Source organism: Anas platyrhynchos, chromosome 3 (assembly GCF_047663525.1).
Source record: "Anas platyrhynchos isolate ZD024472 breed Pekin duck chromosome 3, IASCAAS_PekinDuck_T2T, whole genome shotgun sequence".
NCBI lineage: Eukaryota > Metazoa > Chordata > Aves > Anseriformes > Anatidae > Anas > Anas platyrhynchos.
Genome location: NC_092589.1, coordinates 36014032 through 36033061, shown reverse-complemented (window position 1 = coordinate 36033061; position 19030 = coordinate 36014032). Strand labels below are relative to the sequence as shown.

Genomic DNA, 19030 nt, shown 5'->3' with positions numbered 1-19030 from the left:
TGTGTATCATTTTGTTTGGACCAATGAAACTGCAAGAAAGATACAGCTTCTAATAAAGAACTGGATTAAATAATGAAAGGCTCTATAGTAACACACTGTACGTGTTGTATTAATTCTAACACTTCTCCCCGATCCTTCACACATTTTGACTTCAAACCATTATGTGCTGAATACGGTACTGGGTTTGACTTTCAGTATACTTCCTGACTTATATTATTTATGCCTTGGGTTGTAATAGCTTTCTAGAGGTTGCACCATATTGATCCACAGACTGACAGCTCCACTTGTTGGCCAAATCACTAGAGAGAAGGAGAGGAGCAGTTCTATTTTATTTATTTTTTTTAAACCTAGATTAAATTTATTTTAGGTCTTTATCCCCTACTTACACCTTACTTCCAGTGTCTCTTAGATTACCCCTTCTGCTCCATCTAAGTCTTTATTCCTGTACCCTCTTGCAATCTGTATCACGAGTAATTCCTCTCAGAGAAAAACAGGGCTCCATTCAGAAGATGTATTTATACCATAAAGGAATACAAAGACTTAATGATGCACATTTCCTTCCCCCTGCCTCTCTCTCTCCTTTTTTTTTTTTTTTTTTTGAAAAGGCTTACACAACAATCCCTGCCCTCCTGCTTGTTCAGAATATGGCAGGATGCCCCGTGCCCCATTTATTCACATATTTGGGCAGGACTTCAAAAAGTCAGGAACACTTAATGGCTGCGAGCAGCTCCGTAGGTGAACCTTTTCATTTCATGTTAAGCGTGTAGCTATTGTTAGCACACAGACAGAGCACGTTTGATTCACTTTCAGGGAGATGCTTTCTAGGCCATATCCTTCCTTCTGAGAAGAGGCTGCTGCGGACTCCTGCCAACCACCAGCAGCTTTCTAAGTGCACGGTCCTGGTGCAGCTACACCTGCCTGTGAGATGCTGGATAAATAACATCAGTGTAAAGGAAGAGCTTTGTTTAGAAAAGGTAGAGCATTTTAACCTTCAAAAACCGATTCCCTTAACATCTGGCAGGTAAGTGGCTTTTATCTTCATTTTTTTTCTGATAAGAAAAAAACAACTAGAGACTGAGCCAATTACTTCCCTAAAGCTACTGAAAAAGATTGAATTAGAAATAAGGTAGTCTCAGCTAGATTTTTATGTTCAGGTTCACTAGGCCACGTATCTCTTGGGTATAAAAGACAATTAAAAAAATGTATCATCTTTTACTTTATGCATAGCTTCTTTCTTTTCTTACCACAGTATGGGTACTGACAGAAGAGACCTAACATTAACAAAACTCTTATTTTTTCCTCACGTTTGTACCATCTCTGCAAAAACTCCCCGAAGGTTATATGCTGAAGGACTTACTACATCAGTAGCAAAATAAAACTTTTTTTTTTTTTTTTTTTTTTTTTAAAAAAAAAAGAACAAGGAACCTGCTAACTTGTTTTATATAAGGAAGACTTAAGAGATCAACTGACCCATTTCAATTACATTTATTGATCGGGACTGTAGGAAGGTAACCAGCAGGTTCAATGTGCATTACTAAATCAAAGGAGTTGCCTGTTGCAGATCTTTAGGTAGCGCAGTGGAAGAAATCAAGATCAGTACCTGCTGCAACACAACCCCCACTTGCTGAACAAGCAGGGGGAATATACCAGGACCTTTTCAAATAGGATCTTTTGATTCCTAACTACAAGCAGACCATGAAGTCCCTTTGCACTTCTAAATCTGCGGGACAGCTTTTCTGAAACAAAGACACTACAGCATTTTTCTGAGTCCCATCTTTGGGACCCACGACATGCCAGCAAATTAACTGCTTTTCACTGTTCATTTCTAGGATTTTCAGAACACGTGTTACTGCGAGAGACCAATACGAGTTAACAGCTCCTAGTCCCCATCATTTCAGTATTTATCTTCATAAAATAAAACAAAAGAAAAAATCCCTCTGAGGTTGAATTCAAACTCTTAAAATGCTTGCAGCAATGTAAGCTCAGATGCTAGGCATTCCTGGAGTGGCTGAAGCAGAAGTACTATTCTGGGAGCAAACCACTGAGGTGCCCAGCCAACATCAGTCAGCTGAATATGGCACATCTCAAGTCACAGCAGCAAGGCTTGTCAGCAAAGGCAGAGTTATAGCATGTCGCCAGTTACTAATAAGATTTATTTTTCCTTTAGTACTTATTAATGAGCGGGTTGACTCAACCTCCAGAAGCAATGCGTGTATTTAATTTTAATCCATGGAAGTACTATACATCTGTTATAGCAATACATAATCATGTCCTGAAGACATTTTGGCTTGTACCAGATAAACCTTACCCATCTGGAAAGTGAATTTACCAGTACCATTGCAAATTCTTCTGCATACAAAAAGGTTCCAGAGTAATGGAACCATAATTTAGTGTTTTAGTAAGTTTTAAGAGAAGCATTATTTTCAATACATGTTGGACTATTTTGTACAAAGATCAAGCAATTGTCAGAGCATTTTTTTCTTTTTGCTTATCTATTCAAGTTTGTTTCTTTCTTCCTGTCCTTTTGAAGATAATTTCTAAATTAACTGAGTAAATCAAATCATTCCAAATTTATTCTGGCACAATCCAAACAAGTGCCTCATCTCCTGTGTTTATGAACAAGCAGCTCTGTTATACAAGTTAAGAATCTGCAGCTGTTTTTCTTCCACCTGTTTTGTTACTGAATCACAGTGAGACTCGCTGCCACAGTATCTGTTAAAATGGTAAAATCTCTTCTGCGTGAATGCGTTTTGTTTCTGATGGATAACAGAAATGCTTAGTGCTTGATAGGAGCCTGTCTGTTCCTATCTCCCTCTTACCTCTCCGCTGAGTGAACAGAAGTGAAGTAACACTTTTAAACAGTGACAAGAAAAAGAAGCCTACCAAGGTGCCGTATATTTATACAGATAAGAAATACAAATAAGGATGTGTAAAAATAAGCATACTAACAAACCAGCACTCTCTTTTTTATACATGTTGACTATGCTTTTTGGGTGTACATGTATGTATAGATGTATAGGTATATATGTATGAGACAAGCTTTTGAAATAGGTAAGAAAATGTTTGCCAAATATTTGCAATGAACAAACAAACAAAAACAAAGCATTTTTTTTTTCCCTTCTATGGTTACAGATTTTTACATTTATAATGTTTTCTTGTGATGGTCGATCTCCTTTGAAAATATTAATGAGTAAATGCCACCTAAATTCTTTGCATTGCTAACAAAATATACATATATTTTTCAAATGTCAGCAAGTGGCAAATTATCTGTAGAACCCCATCAGACTTAAGTCATGAGATGGCTTAGGATACAAGATATTTTGTAACAGATACAATGTTAATTTGGTTTTAGTTTTTCTCTTGTGCAAGATAAATGTGTTTCCAACAGGTTTAGTCCCTCATCACCTTAAGGTCAGCTTTCCTTTGAACTGCTTTCTTCAAATGACTTATCAGGGTTGCAATTTTGTTCCTATGAGTAGCTTCCCTCATGATCAGTGTTCACATACAAAGGGACATGGTGCATTGATACCTGTATAGACATTAATGCTATGACCTGACATGAATTGTTAGCTTCTCTTTGCTCTCTTTCATTTTTTCTGTATAAATGAATTTGTCATTCTAGCCATCTGCACTATGCAGCATGTGCACTCTGTACTACTATGGCCTTTTTTCTGTATTTTCCTTTCTCTCTGTTCCCTCTCAGAAAAGAATGCACAATTGTCAGTGTTTGTATGCAATGACTTTATGGGAAACAAACCACAAATTAGTCTGATACAAATTGAGTTATAAACTATTCAAGCAATCTTTTGATTTTCTGTGCTGCTAAGCTGTGGCTGCGGCAATCACCTTGCTATTAAACATGTTAGAACTAGAAACCATTTTAGCAAGGCAATCTTATCCACTTTGATCACGTCTTGATGAAGCATTTCACCAACTTCTAATAAAACTTTAATAAGGAATTTATCCAGTTTGCATTAAAGTCACATTCAATGCCATCTCTGACAAGCCCAGCACGTTGTATACTGCAAAGCCTGGAAAAGGCAGGAAAAAAAAAACAAAACACAGAAAAATAGATACCTATCAGAGGAGCACACGACCAGATCAGCAACATCTCTCCAAGGCACTGCTACCAGAATATAGATACACTTAGTTTCCAGGGCACATTACCTTGGCCACTCCATTGACTGCAAGATACAACTAAACCCAGCTCTGCATAGGTGGAGCCTGGGCTACAGACATGCCTATTAGGATGTGGCCTATAAATAGCAAATCATTCTATACCAAACCGCCAAAGAGCCAGCACACGGTATTCATCTCTCTTTAATTGCTGACTTCGACTGGATCTAACACGACAGATGTGAAAGTCCTTTAATGAGCTCCTAGAACATCCTTGTATGCCTAACATAATTCCAACACTACTAAAGACCACTAAGGACTTCTGTGTTTTGCCCTTAAAAAGCAAGTGATACCAGAACTATTTTTTGCTGTACAATACTATGCCTCTACCATAAAATTAAGCAGTGTTTTCTGTGCAAATAGCTTCCATGGCTTAGAAATTTACAGCTTGGAATCTTTAAAAAATGTATACAACTTTATTTAGTAGCGATATTTATCTAGTCAGATAATTAAGATAAGGCCCATAAATAAATAGTGTAAAAACCTGCCTTGTCCAAATTACATTTCCAGGAACGTGTTATATAGCTACTTTTATTGCCAAATTCACTGCTCCTAGTTTTAAACCGAGTTTGTGATGTCTGCCTGCTTATCACATCGCTGAACTGATGACTTAATTTTGAGATCAAGGGTTAGCTGATCGATTTCAAACGACTTACACTTCCAATGGAAATGCTATAATAGAATGTAACTTTAAGAATATGACCCTTGTAATTCCTTGATGAAAGCCAATTGCCTGCTACAGCTAGTATTAAATAAATACATTATTTCAATATAGGCATTATAAATCGTAAGACACAAAACTATTGAAAGGCCCAACCCAAACTAGAGAATCTTGCTGTCTGGAAAACATGCCTGGTGTAATTGTCATCTAGAAACGTTTCAGATGAAACTGGTTTTGTTCTAGTAGTGTTGATTTAAAGGTTACCCAGTCAGAGAGGCACAAAATGAGAACTCATTTTAAAATTTCTTTTTCTCACTGAAGCTTGCAAAGTGCATCAGCAATTAACAATTCCTATCACTTCTCCCAGTTCGCTGTGTGAAAAGGCTCAGAACTCGTCTTACAAATTGCTCTTTTGAAGATCAAAAGGAAGCTGAATTTGTCTGTGTGTGCTCTAGATGAGTTTGTAATTTACTGGAACTTTCAGAGAAGGCTTGGCAGCACGCTCATTTGACAGCCCCAGGGCACAGGATTCAGGGGAGCTCTGTGACTCTTCCCTTCTGAGTTCCTTCCTTGCCTTTAATTGGCACCTCATTAGAAATTAATGAAAATGACATCCTCTGTTCTTCCTGCTCTAGGCACAGAACGCTACAAAAAGGCCCATCACAATTCATAACACATTCAATTTATATAGCAATGGTTCTTAAGCATTATTTATGAGATGTGAATTTCTTGTCAGCAGTTAATAACTTGTACAGAGTGGAAGCAAAATGAAAAGAGTTCTTGCAAGTATGTGTGTATGCGTGCACAAAAATAAACAATCCTTTCTACAGCTGAAAAATGTTGAGTTTGGTATTAAAGAAACCTTACTGGAACTCCCTACTCAGTAGTAAATTGTTTTTCTTCAAGGCAAAGCCCTGAGGCATTGTCAAATCTGCATAAAATTCCCCATAGCATCAAGGGAACGGGTTCAACAGCACCACCTTTCTTTGGACAGGTCTTACAAGAAACAGTAGACCCAACACTGCAGTTTCCCAAATAACTCAGGATCAGGCATGAAGTCTTAGGTTTAAAGAATGAGCCCCCTCTCTGCTCTGTTTTAAGCAGGTTGTGCCCTGTTTGACAAGACAAAAGGGTCTTATTTAATAAAGTTTAAAAACATTATTAATCAATGGAAGGACTTCTAAAAGTTGCTTTCAACTTCATTGCTCTTGCATAGCTCCCATTTTTTAGAGTGAAGGAAAGATTAATGATGTAACATATACAATAACATAAGTCATTTTCTCTCCAGTTCTCCCCAAACTTGTACTGCTCTCTTACTCCCAATATTAGGGAAGATTCTTCTGTCTATGTCAGTAAGGTACTTGCAGGCACCCCATTCATTTGATACGTGACATAAGCAGATGAAGAGCAGAAACAGCTGCCATAAGTCTAAGTAGAAAGAGCCAAACCAAACTGTCATTGATAGTACTGAATTTCTACAGTTTGATTAAAATACATACATACATATATATATATATATATATATATATATTTCTCACTGGATACTTCAAAGTATCCAGACATGATTTCCGTAATAAGAATTTCAGTATTACAGTCATTAGTTTCATGTTTGGTGGCTTCAGAGAGAATGTGTGTTAGTTCTATGGCGGTGCTCCAGTGTTTGAAATGAAGCCTGTCTTATGTCCAAAAGAGCATACAGCAGTTATCTCTAATGGTTACAGACAGACAGACATTGAAGAAAAGAACAAAGGATGACATAGATTTTTTTCAGCTTTCTATCATTCCACTTGATGTTACTTATTCAATAGAGAGTTCATTATCTCAGTCTTTGTAACCAGCTTAGCCAATCCTTTCTTTTCCCACTTTGCTCAGATGGACTTGCCTTCTACTCAGAAAACATTTTCATACAATATTCTACATCGCACAGACACAATGTGAATTGCACCTGCCTATGCAAATCCTTTGGCAATTATCCCCCTGCTGAGATATGATAAAGCAACTGAAAATTCTCCAAATGTATCAATGCAAACATGGTCAGAAAGTGCAAGTGTGAGCTTTCAATACATGACTATATGAAAAAAAATAATTGGCAGGTAAAACTACCATGTGCATTATCACTAGCTCCGATGAGCACATTATAAACCAGTTATGGGCACAACTGTTGCATGAAGGAGAGAGCATCTCCTCTGGAATCTAGTCACATTTACTGTTCCAGAAAAATTCTTTGTATCTAATATGAAACCCCACATTAGCTACCAGCATGAGATTATCACCCTCAGTTCAATTAGCTGAACAACGTCATCAACTACGGAAGTCAGGCTGAAAGATATTAAGTGTATCGTGAACAACAATTCTTCTCCCCCCCATCTCTTTAGCTGATCATAAGAAGAAAAACATTTTCAATTAGAAGTTTTTTTTTTGTTTCAACTTTTTAATACTAATGTAATTATAAAATGCATAATGTAGGTGCTGACCTATGTTTCTTTAAGCTCTGTAAGAAACCTGTCATCTCTGCATATCCACTCATGCGCTTTGTGTTTCTTCTGTCAAGTGAGCATGGCACTCCTCTGCCTTACAGGGACTTCTGAAGCTTAATTCATTAATATCTAAGATCTCTTGAGACAAGACAGTACAGCAGGGCTAAAATTTTAAAGGGGAAATTAGACAGACAGGAACTAATTATAACTTTTTGCCACCAGTGGAAGTTATAGCTTCTATTTAAGATACCTTTGAAAGATGTAAAATAGAAGGATTCCCTGTATTTCCACCTCTAATATGGATTTGAGCACCGCTGTGGTAGAAAGCCAGAGGTTACTGACAGACAGTACTCACCACAGCGACATGATCCCAGTTCCTGCTGTACTAGCTCCAGTTTTGTTTGGCACTGGAAGCATCGGCGTCTACTCTTCTGTTTGGATCGACTGGTTTCTTCAGGCCTGTCATTACTGTCATCCAGTAGCCGTGGCCGTTTCACAGGAGAAGCCTCACTCTCCGACTGTGAATCTGTTGTATTCACAAATATTTTAGGAAAAACATTAGAACTTCCTCGCTGAGGCATCCCTTCGGGCAGATTGAAGGTATATTGCTTTCAGCTGGGGTCACCACCAAGCAGCTTGATACTTCCCATTCTATCGCATGCATACATTTTCTGAACAATCACCATCAGCATCAAGTAAGGGACAAATTATTTTTGTTCCCTGTAAGAACCTCTCCTTGTCGACAATACCGAATAGAAAGTGAACTGATTAACTTCCTTCCAGCCATGACTAGGTTGCATACAGATGCATGTAGAGTACCAACCATCCTAAACAATTGCAGGCTTCATTTGTCATCTCATTTAGTTTCTCCTATGTGCCTTCGTTCTCCCTCCACAAACAAACTGAACTAGGCTTCTGATGAAAAACAATCAAAAGCAGATTCGACCTATTTCCTCCCTGGGCAGAAGGAAGATTTTTAAGGCACAGCGTGTAAACTGTCTCTCTTATGACTGAAGGCATTACATGAAAGCACCATACCATGCTTCCCCCTCTTTCCACATGGATAACAATTTAAATGTAAATTAGTATACAGCAACAATACAAATGAAGACCAACCTGTACATGCACGCTCTAAATCCAAAGTGCCAGCCATTTTTAAAGAATTAGTCAGAATACCATTTGCATTAATAACTTGATCTATATATTCTGCTTGTAAGAAAATAGTTATGGAAAACATCCTTCTCTGCAAAGATACAAATCAAGAGGTGCTGCTTTAATTAAAAACAAGCAAATCAGTGATCCGTGTTGGTATTTTGTTGTGGGTCAGAGTTGCCACACAGGTGCTAACAAAGAGTTCAAGGTATGCTGCTACCACTCTCAAATTTAGCCTTTAACCTAAGAAAGGCCCTTTTAAAGCACATTTCTTTAAGAAGTTAAAGTTCAGGAATGTGATTACTTCAGGCAACACAGGGCTGCTTTTTTCTTTTATATATATATATATATATATATATATATATATATATATATATATATATATATATATATATTTATCATTATTATTATTTTTTTTTTTCCAAACAACGTACAGTGTTTTGTTTGGGGCTTTAGAGTCCTGAAGGAAAAGTGCAGTACTGGCTGGAACCTGCAATGCCCAGACCTTATTTTTGTGGCATATTGGAGGCAGTGGATTTCAGCAGATCTGCTGCTATGCAGTCTGAGTCAGGTCAGGTCGGACAGGCATTTCCCCTCCCAAGGCTGTGCAGAGCTGACTCAAGTCTGTTATTTCTTTTTAATAGAAACTGAGAATAATTTTAATCCCAACTGTACTAAAAGTTACATTGTCTGTAGTAGTGTTGCAAGGAGACCAATTGCTGAAAGACATTGCTGCAATGGGTCAGCATTCCAGCGCAAGATGGTGATCAAGGAAAAAAAAAGCAGTAGTTCATTTAAAACTGTTTTTAAAGGAAAGTAATCTACAAGTAACACAGTAACTTTGTCTTTCTGTCAGGGCTCTACCCTATCAAACTTGCTTTTGCCTTTATTTCAAATTTCTGTTGCGTGGTGTCCTGTGCTTATGGAAGAGATGTCTACTTTGTGTTAGCTGTCCTGGCTTATCCACGAACATTTTCAGAATTTAAAGTGCTTTCCTTAAGGCTAACTTGAATACCTCTTGTAAAGTACGTTCCAATGCAGGAGCTGAGAAAGACAGTAATTTTCCAGGTACCACTCTGCAGAAATAACTGCTGTGGCTAAAACACCGCCCATATCCTTGTTATTTCAATGATTTTATCTGGTCCGCTGCTTACGCACTTCTACCAAACCAAGTATCTACTGCAGCTGGACCAGGAACACCTGCTAGCCTCTCCCTCTCCAGGGTACGCTCATTTAACTTTCCCTGGTTTCTCACATGCAATAGAAACTAACTCACTTTTCTTACCTGTGTTTCAGATCTCAAGCATTTTTACAGTTGTTGGAATCCAATGTTACAGCCATTATAAATATGCAACTTGCCTCACTCGGGTCTTCTTTCTTTCTGTCATACTGCTAAGACATGCTGAAAATGTGCCTGGTTTTTCAATACATACAAACTCCCCACATCTCACATTTCACAGAAAAGTGAGCAGCTTTCTGCACTGTATACAGGTGATAAGTTTTTATTAAGCTGCAATAATTCTATCTGATGTATGTCTCAATATAGCCTTCTTTTTGATCACTGTCATAGATTACAGCTTACACCTTACAAAATACATTTATGTGGGCTAAACTAACACTCAGTACGTAACTTATTCCACCTCTGCATGCCTGGCTGTGCAGGAACGCTGACAATGAAAGGTAGTGCCTAATGAATTAACACATTTATGGAACAACTGGTCCTGGCTTTAATTAAATCTCTGCAGAAGATGATTTAAGAGAGAGTTCCTCTGAATAGACTGCAGAGATCCCGACTCACACTCTAAGGCAGCCATCCTATCGTATATAAACTATTTTCTGAGTGCCTAGGGAAGTGGGCTAGCCTTGAATGTAGCAGGGTGCACCTTTCAATACACAACTCGTACACTGTCACTGAGCTGAGAGGCAGGGTTCAGGAAAACTCTGCCACAGCCCACCCCCTTGCCAAAGGTGGGGAGCTACACAGTTTGTAGTTTATTCATCACTCAGAGAAACAGATACGATGCTATTTTGAAATAGGTGCCTCCCACACTGCTTTCCTTTTGGAAGCACACGCCGATCTGGTACTTCTCAAAAGTGAATTTTGCATTCTGCATTGAGCCCATGGAAAACACGGTTGCTGTGCCTGTTATAAGTCCAAATATGGTATTCATGTATGTGAGCCAACCAGTGCCTAATCAGTTAATGAAGTCATGTGCCTTAATGAGAAAAATAGCTACCTCAAGTCAGGCTAGTAGCCCTTTAATTACAATATTCAATTATACATTTCCTGTTAATTGGTAATGACTAATTGAATATTAACAGAAGTTGACTAATATGATAGAAATGAAAGATTACATATCTAATTTTTAAATGTGCATCTGAGCTAACACTGAGCTAACTTAGCCTAACTCTCAGGGACAGCTCCAGCAGTCCCGCTACCGACTGCACAACGCCCTCAATGCACAAGCTAATACTCACTGCAAAATGGACCAATACATGTGCGTACATCTTCTTATGGGTAGGTACAAGGAGCAAAGAGAAAGCACGGAGCAGAAATCAGAACTTTTAGCGTGCTTTTTCTTGCACTTCACGTTGCCTTTCACAATACTGACGCAAACAATAGTGGATGCAAAATACAGCTTCCAGCACCTGCAATCTTGCAACATGAGATTTCAGAGAGCTGATGGATAATGGCAATTATCATTCCCAGCTTTACTACCTGGATTGCAGAAAAAAAATAGGAACAGGATAAAGTGCTGCAACTAGAGTTCAGAGTAGACTCTCAGTATAAACTATTAAGCAATCAAAAATGGCTAAGGAGAGGATTCTTTCAGTCAGTGACGGTTTTCCTTAGAAGGCTGATTTGAGAAACAAGAATTACCTGTTCCTCTGCTTTTAAGAAACATTTTCCATGTTCAACTTGCATTTTAGGCTTACACCTAAACCAACAAATCCTCTGAGATAAAAAAGGGACGCTTTCCTTTTACCTCCAGTTGTCAAAATTGTAACTTTTTTTTTTTTTTGGAAAATGAAGAAAAACAACAACAGACATAAGAAATTTCACAAAGAAATTTCTCAGCTAAAGGAACTCTGCCATCGTCACTTCCCTGTTGCAACTTTAATTTTGGAGTCAAGAAATAAGGATTATTATTCTAATCTATGTCTGAGGATGCAGGTCTGTCTCATTATGGTGTTTTTTATCGAGCTCCCATTTGAAATATGAGAATGAATTCATCTGAGCAAGATTTAAACTGGAGGCTTGACTAGAAACAATGAGTACTGTTCTTAGAAATTGTGTTGTGCCTTGGACAGCAGCTCACATTTGCTCCTCACTGTCACTGTTCTTGTCTTCATTATTCATGTTCCCCCTCAAAATCTTCCAAATAAATTGTGTTACAACTGTCAGAGCCAAATCCCAGTCACTTTCAATCTCCTGTCAAGGTGGAGCGTGCGGGCTGCATGCCCCTGGCTTCGCTAACAATCACGGTGGCTCTTTCATGGCATTTTGGGGAGAGGTGGGGAGCTGTAAGCTCAGCAGAGACGTGTGCACAGAAAAGGTAACAGGCAGGAAGAAAGAGATGGGAGACTAGTAAGGGAAAAAGAAGCCCTCCTCTGTTGCTGCTTGCTTCAAGAATGAAATGAATCTGTTTCATCTCTGGTTTGATGACAGCTTTTGAGGCACTCAATCACGTTTTCTTCTTTTCATAAAGAACCCGTCACACTGACAGACTGACATTTATGATCTCGATTGCCTGTCCAAACACCAGTAACAGCAATAATTAATGAACCCTCCAACATCACTGCCATCTACTCTGAAACCGTTTTAAAAGGAGCTTGAGCTGTTAAAACCTCTGTCCATGAAGAACCTCACATAGTCACAGCCAATAACCACGTAACAGGGATTAACTTGAGTTTGAGCAATGTCTTGTCTCCAGTTTCTTTCCCCCCCCTCCCTCTTTTCTTCTTCATCATTCCATTTTTAGATGAGGGATTATTTAACTCCCCGGCATGTTGACTATGCATTAGAACTTTCATCTAGAGGAAACTGCATCTTTACAAACCTTTCCTATTACATTTACCAGAATCATTATTTAAAATCATCTCCTCTACTTCAAATGAACCTAAAATTAACACAGTTACTCCAAAACACATTTGCTTGTTGACTATTAATGAAGAGAGAGAAATTCGAGATTAACATCTTCCGAGCAGTTTACCAGCGATGACCCCAACAATTCCTCCCCGTTGCTGTTTCATGCTGTGAAAAGACTTATTTTGAAATTCTGGTATTTACATCGAGATGAGCATCTTGTTCCCTTGTGCAATCAAGGCTGCACGTTGGAGCTGTGTCACAAACCGAAGCGTACACCTCTCTGGAAGCACTCACAAGGAATCTGTTGTGTGAATTCACCTCAGCTTTTCTTAAAACACTGCAGACAGATGTCTCAAATACTCACATAGGCCCTTCAGGAACGTTTAACCACACAACCTCTTTTCTACCATCACTGCAGTACCTTTAGCATCCCCATTTCACTCATTTTTTCCCTCCCACGTAGAGTTTAAAAGCAGTTATGATGCTGTAAAGCTCATTTGTCCCATCACGAGGTGGAGTTGGGAGGCTATAGGATACCCCCTACGGAAGTCAAGTCCTATCAACGCCTTCTGTGCCTCAGGAGGCTCCCAGTGAAATCACACTGAAGACTGTAAGTAACCCCCAAAAGCTGCTTTACAGAAACTATGATTTCTGTGCCAATTAACAAAACCAGTCAACACCAGTTGTTTCCTACAGCCCTAATGAGCAAAGCCAACCAACTACCCTACAGCAAGGAAACCAACAACTTTAAACCTTGCTCTTTGAGATACACAATGGAAAGAGCTCCTGTAACAACACATTCCACATCTGAAATATCACTGATGTTCTTCAGACTCTGCTAGCAAAACTCGCCTTCCCGCCTCCCTCTGCCAAAACATTAATTTTAGTAACTATCCATTTACACATAAAGCATTTTATTTTACTTTTTAAACTGTAGGGTAGGATCCAGCACTGGGACAGGTTGCCCAGAGGGGTTGTGGATGCTCCATCCTCAGAGGTGACCAAAGTCTGACTAGACATGGTGCCTAGCTTGCTCTAGGTGACCCTGCTCTCAGTGAGGACTACATCATCTCCATAGGCCCCTTCCACCCTCAGTTATCCTGTAATTATGTAATTTCTGGATGGAAAGATGAATATATATACATATATATGTATTGCACTAATATATAAATATATGCACTAATTCCTTCTCAGCTCTCTTATATTTTTTCCTCCAAGCCTGTGTTGTTGGTACTACCATCAGTCAAAAGGAAGCATGCTGTAACTGCAGGGTAACTTAATGAGGCTATTAACTGCCATCTCTAATGAAACGGAAGAGACTAATCTGGTAACTTAGATGAACAAAACGCAAGTTGAAAATAGCATGACAGACAGTGAACTACATAGGATACTGCATGCATTTTATGCAAGTTATAACTAGAGTGAGAAAATGCATATTATTCTTTCTTGTCAAGAAATTTCATAATTGCTAAATTAAGCAAGAAGTGAATTAGTTTTCATCTCGTATTTAGGCTCCTGTACTACATCTGCCTCATGGTTAAATTCTTGCCTTACTCCATTCCCTATACACTCTCAGATGTCAGCATGGCTTCAGTTAATGGAAAATGCTAATTTATTTCTTAAGCATTTTTACTTATACACCCATTAATTCAAACAAGTGCAATATTTGAACTGACTCGGGCACCCGCACTGTCCAGTTCCTTTGATGGATTAGCATAGTGCGTATTTCAAGTCATTGGAACAGGTTGTAAGGCACTGGCCACCCATATTGCTGCTGAGCAGAGGAACCATCTTGCTCATTTAATGACCTAGGCCAACGGGGGTCATTCCCTGAGTCACGTCAAAGAGCGAGGTCTGTAAACTTCTGGAGCCCACAACATCAGAGCAGTTTGTGCAGGCTGAAGAGGCTGGCCTGTCCTGCTGAGCACTCAGCCTGCTTGCTGCCCACTTCTCCTGCTGGGAGCGTAAACATGTGAAGAAAATGTTTATATTTCATGCAGTTTAGATAACGTATTTTAGCAATTTAGGGTTAGGGCTGGGAGAGGGACAATGACAGATTCTGGTGACGTTGAACTCTGAATCATAAGAACGGGATTATAAAATGAAGGAACAATGAACAAGTATAGAGAGCTAAGTGGAAAAACAGAATCACAAAAAAAAAGAAAGAAAAAAGCTACAACACACAACGAAAAAGTTACGAAAGCAAATCAAACATCCCAGGCATTCCAGAGCACCTGAAGCCTACTTTCTAGTATTCAAATATGCATATTTACATATATGAATACATTTGTGCAAATGTACAAATAAGCTTACACTGGCTCTGGTAAAATGGGAAATTCAAAAGCTGTTTTGTTTTTGCTGACTTAATTGAGAGCCCTCTTATGCTTTGTGAAGTTCTCTAAAATTGGATTAACATGAATAGGTAATGCTATAAATATTGCAGATTTGCTAGTCAATTCAAGAGCGCATAAATAAGCAGTGCTGCTCTGCTTCAAAATACTAGTAGTATACTCCAGCTATGTCCTCATCAATCAAGCGGTACACAGTATTCAGGAAAGTAATTCTTCAAACTAATAGCCTAAACCCCGTTCTATATAGAAACTACTTGCTCTGTTATTTTTCACTCATACACCAAGTTTTTCTGAGTGCACCCTTCCCCCATTGGCATAATGAGGGTTTTCCAAGGCTAAGACACCGATTCAGAAGAGGAATTGTAAAGAACTCTTGCCTGCTAGCAGTGAAAAAATATGTATTTTCAATATTTATCTTTCAAAAAAACCTTATTTGTCATTAACTGCAGAACCTGGGTGATGCCAATAGCAACAGAAATTTTGCGATGAGAGACTATCATTCCAAGGACTTTGTCTGACTAATGTTAAGAAAAATACCTGAAAGCTCTTGTATTTTGATAAGTACTTTACAGAATGCATTAAGTGTGAATTCTGAAAAGTACAGTTTATCTACCTGCAAGTTTGTTTTCAATTCAGTTATTTTAAACAAAACATAAAAAGCAGTTTATATTTGGATTGTTATTTTTCCTAGCAATTCCATGGGGAAAACACAACCTGTCCTGGCACCGAATACAGTTTCTGCACACCTCATTGCTGTCTCCGATACATCAGAAGTCAGGCTTTTGGGGGAAACTCTTACTGTTTAGAAAGGGGATATCTGGGAGCATCTACACTAACCTGAAGACCAGATCTCCACAAAGGGGGAAGTAGAACAGATCAACAACCACAAGAAGATGCAACACTGCATGCCCTGGTATCCTGTCTTGTGTCTTACACCTAACTCGTTTTCAACCTTCTTTTGCCCCAGGATGCTGGTCTCCTCAGTTACTCCCTGAAGTTTCTGTTATGGATAATAATTTGGAACTGGAATAGGAAAATGAAGCAACTTGTTTGCAGAACAACCAGTGAACATAAAAAGAATGAAAGAAAATTCTCATTTTGTGTTCTCATTTCCCCTGTTCATGCTTAGCATAATTCCAAGAGACTAAAACTACTTCCATATAATTTTAAGGTCATCATGAAAAGTAATTTCTAAACAGAAAATAGTGAAACCTTGTACTTGAAGCTCTCTGATGCTCACTGAAATCAGTAGTTAGCAAATTTAAGCGGCCATGTGCTTTTAAATATGTGTCAGGCTAGTTAGTTAATGCTGAACTGGTTGAACAAGCCTCGAGTGCAATAAAATATCAAAAGAAAAATTATAAAAGCTCTCTGTCTCATTTGCTCAAGCCCACCAATAAGAAAGTCGTCTTCTGGATCTGAACAGATTAGATCGAGGTGCTGCTTACTAACTGCAACACACTGGGGTAGAAACAGCTCGGTTCTTCAGGTTGGCAGGAGTAGAGGCCCTTGCAGGTTCTGAAGTCAGTGATTGCCATAGTTCTCTGCAGCATTCTCCCTATTGTCTGGTCACTGGGCAAACCCAAAGGGGAATAAAGCAAACCCCATCTCCTACAGTCCTGTTCCAACAGATATTCTTACCAGGTTTTAAGATGGGGTTATAGGTGGGAAATGCAGGACGTGGGACCCCAATTCCTCTGTCCCTAAAATGAACGCAAATGCAGGTTATTTGAAGTTTTCAGCTGTGATTTTGTTATTCGGGGATGATGGCTTTCTAACAGTCTGTGGGCAGATGCTGGCAATGCAAAAAAGAATTAAGAGCTGCTGGGATCATAAAGCCAAATAAGCTTATTTGTATATTCTCTAATAATAAATATTAACCAGCTGTCAAAGGTCAGTTAAACTGATCACAGAGAGGTCATGATAGTTTAGAAAACTAATCATGGCCTGAAACTACCAAAAATGGATATAAAAGTTTGTTTTATTTTATTCAATATATATATAAAGAATAAAGTTACCTACTGTTTCAACAGATCCTAGGACAAATCCTTTGTCACAACTCTGCAAGACTTTAATACAAACATGTACTCATATCTGGATTTTAAAAGGTAAAAATCTTGAAAACCTACAACTTGGTACTTGGCAAGCATTTCGCCCACCAGACTGAAAACCACCAGCCCAGCCTCCTGCTTAAAGCAGGGTAACCCTAAAACCCAGGTCAGGTTGCTGAGAGGCTTGCACAGTCCCTGCTTAACAAACTTGAAAGATACACATTTCACAGCCTTCATGGGTGCCTGTTCCAGGGCTAATGAGAGGGCAAAACCCTCTTTCCTTCATCTGTCAGCTATGCTCTTCCTAACACAGCTGATCTTATTCTCCTATCTTCTGGTACTGCCCTTAATTTGGCATTTGAAATCATTTTCCTATTGGCTTACAAATTAATGTGAGCTCCTTCCAGGAGATCAGCCTGTCCTCTCGACTTATGCACATTATCCTCAAAGTTGTTCGACTTCCAATGCAGCCTTCTATTTTCATACCCCAAATTCCATTACGAAAACAGATGAAAAATTTGAGTCAGAGCAGCAAAAAGAGATTAAGACAAGCGAAAGATGAGGAATGGACTTCGAAGTAATCAAAAAAGCTGAACACAGGTTATTTTGTGAAGTAGAAGTGAAAAAGGAAGGTTCGAGTACATACCTAAAGAGCACGAAGAATATAAGAGGATAAATTTGGGTTATTTAAGAGAATAAATAAGGGCAGCAAAGTATCTGGAAGACCTTCTCCATTAAGATGCTGGATCTGAAAAATTTCAGTCTGACTGAATGAACTGACAGCATGGGACAGCTATCAAATTGCACAGAAGGATGTACCTCACCATCTGCTGAGATGTTATACAGGCCAGGAGACCTTTTGTTCTTTTCCTAATAAAGGTTTGAATTATCATTTTTTAATTTTACAGTATTGAAGTGCTTTTCTTCCACTCCTCACAGGGGAGAAAAAGCTAGTTTCTCATCACCTATACACACCTGTATAATCCAAACCTACTTAAATCAGTACACTTTTCTGCCACTTAAACCAGTATGCACCGAATCTCACCTTCTGCACAAGGCCCCTGAATATAAAGCTATGCTGACAGACCACCCAATGGCAAAGTAGCAATCCTTTGTTTCTGAGTTGCTTTTTTTTTTTTGGTCTTCATAAAGGATGCACCACTGACATGGATATCACATTTGACTGCCCTATGTGCTCATAAGAACATTCAATTGTTTTGGTACAACTTTGGGCAATACAATAGAACAAAATGGCAAATGTTATTAAGTATACACATTATCATATTCATCTACTTATCCTATTCTATAACAGCAGTTTTATTTTCTTTTTAAGACCTGTGTTAGCCTGTCATAAATGGCTTTAACAGAATGATTAGAAAAAGGGGATTATTCCCAAAGTAGGGATTACTAGCACATTTATAAACATCCTCAAAACATTGCCTGTGGGTATTTCTAATCCCTTCTATATAGCATATGAAATAGTGCTTCCACAGCCACGTTACGTTTGTTGTCGAGTTGGCCACTTCAACTGTCTGGCATCCTCACTTTATGCACAATGCATAGGAGGAAAGGTGCACCTAGGAACCAGTATGTGTGAAAGTTAATTTCAAATAAATACCAACCATGATCAGAATGGGTTTCTATTTGTCTTAGCTTGGTGTATTTTGACATAGGCAGATGTAAGTATTCCTGTCCTAAATTCTTAACATGACAGAAAAATAATCTATTTATTTTATCCTGGGTTTATTGAATAGACAAGGATAGAAACCAGTGTTTTCACACGCTGCCATCATACTGCTGCACACCTTTTCATTTCTGAATGTTGTATTTTTCCCACTACTATAGACAAAAATTCTGTTCAGAAGTAAACGGCATGAGTGATTAATGTATGAACTATGAAGATGCTTGCAAAACTTCTCTTTAGATTAAAGCAAGTACAGGCTAAATTTCAAGGCATTTTTTTTCTCTGTGGCTTTGTAAAGAGATGATTTAGATGTCTAGCACAGAAATGTGCTAGACACTGTGATAGATAAAAGATCATGAAAGACTTTTCTGTGAATATTACCAATTAC

The 19030-nt window shown here is 38.6% G+C and overlaps 1 protein-coding gene across 1 annotated transcript in view; it reads right to left on the bottom strand.

Annotated features, from left to right (window-relative positions):
- ZFAND3 (zinc finger AN1-type containing 3) overlaps positions 1 to 19030 on the bottom strand; it is a 132174-nt gene that overhangs the window by 8758 nt on the left and 104386 nt on the right. The window contains exon 6 of the mRNA XM_072035702.1: positions 7670 to 7840. Within this exon, the coding sequence (XP_071891803.1) occupies positions 7670 to 7840 (171 nt within the window). The remainder of the gene's footprint in view (positions 1 to 7669; positions 7841 to 19030) is intronic.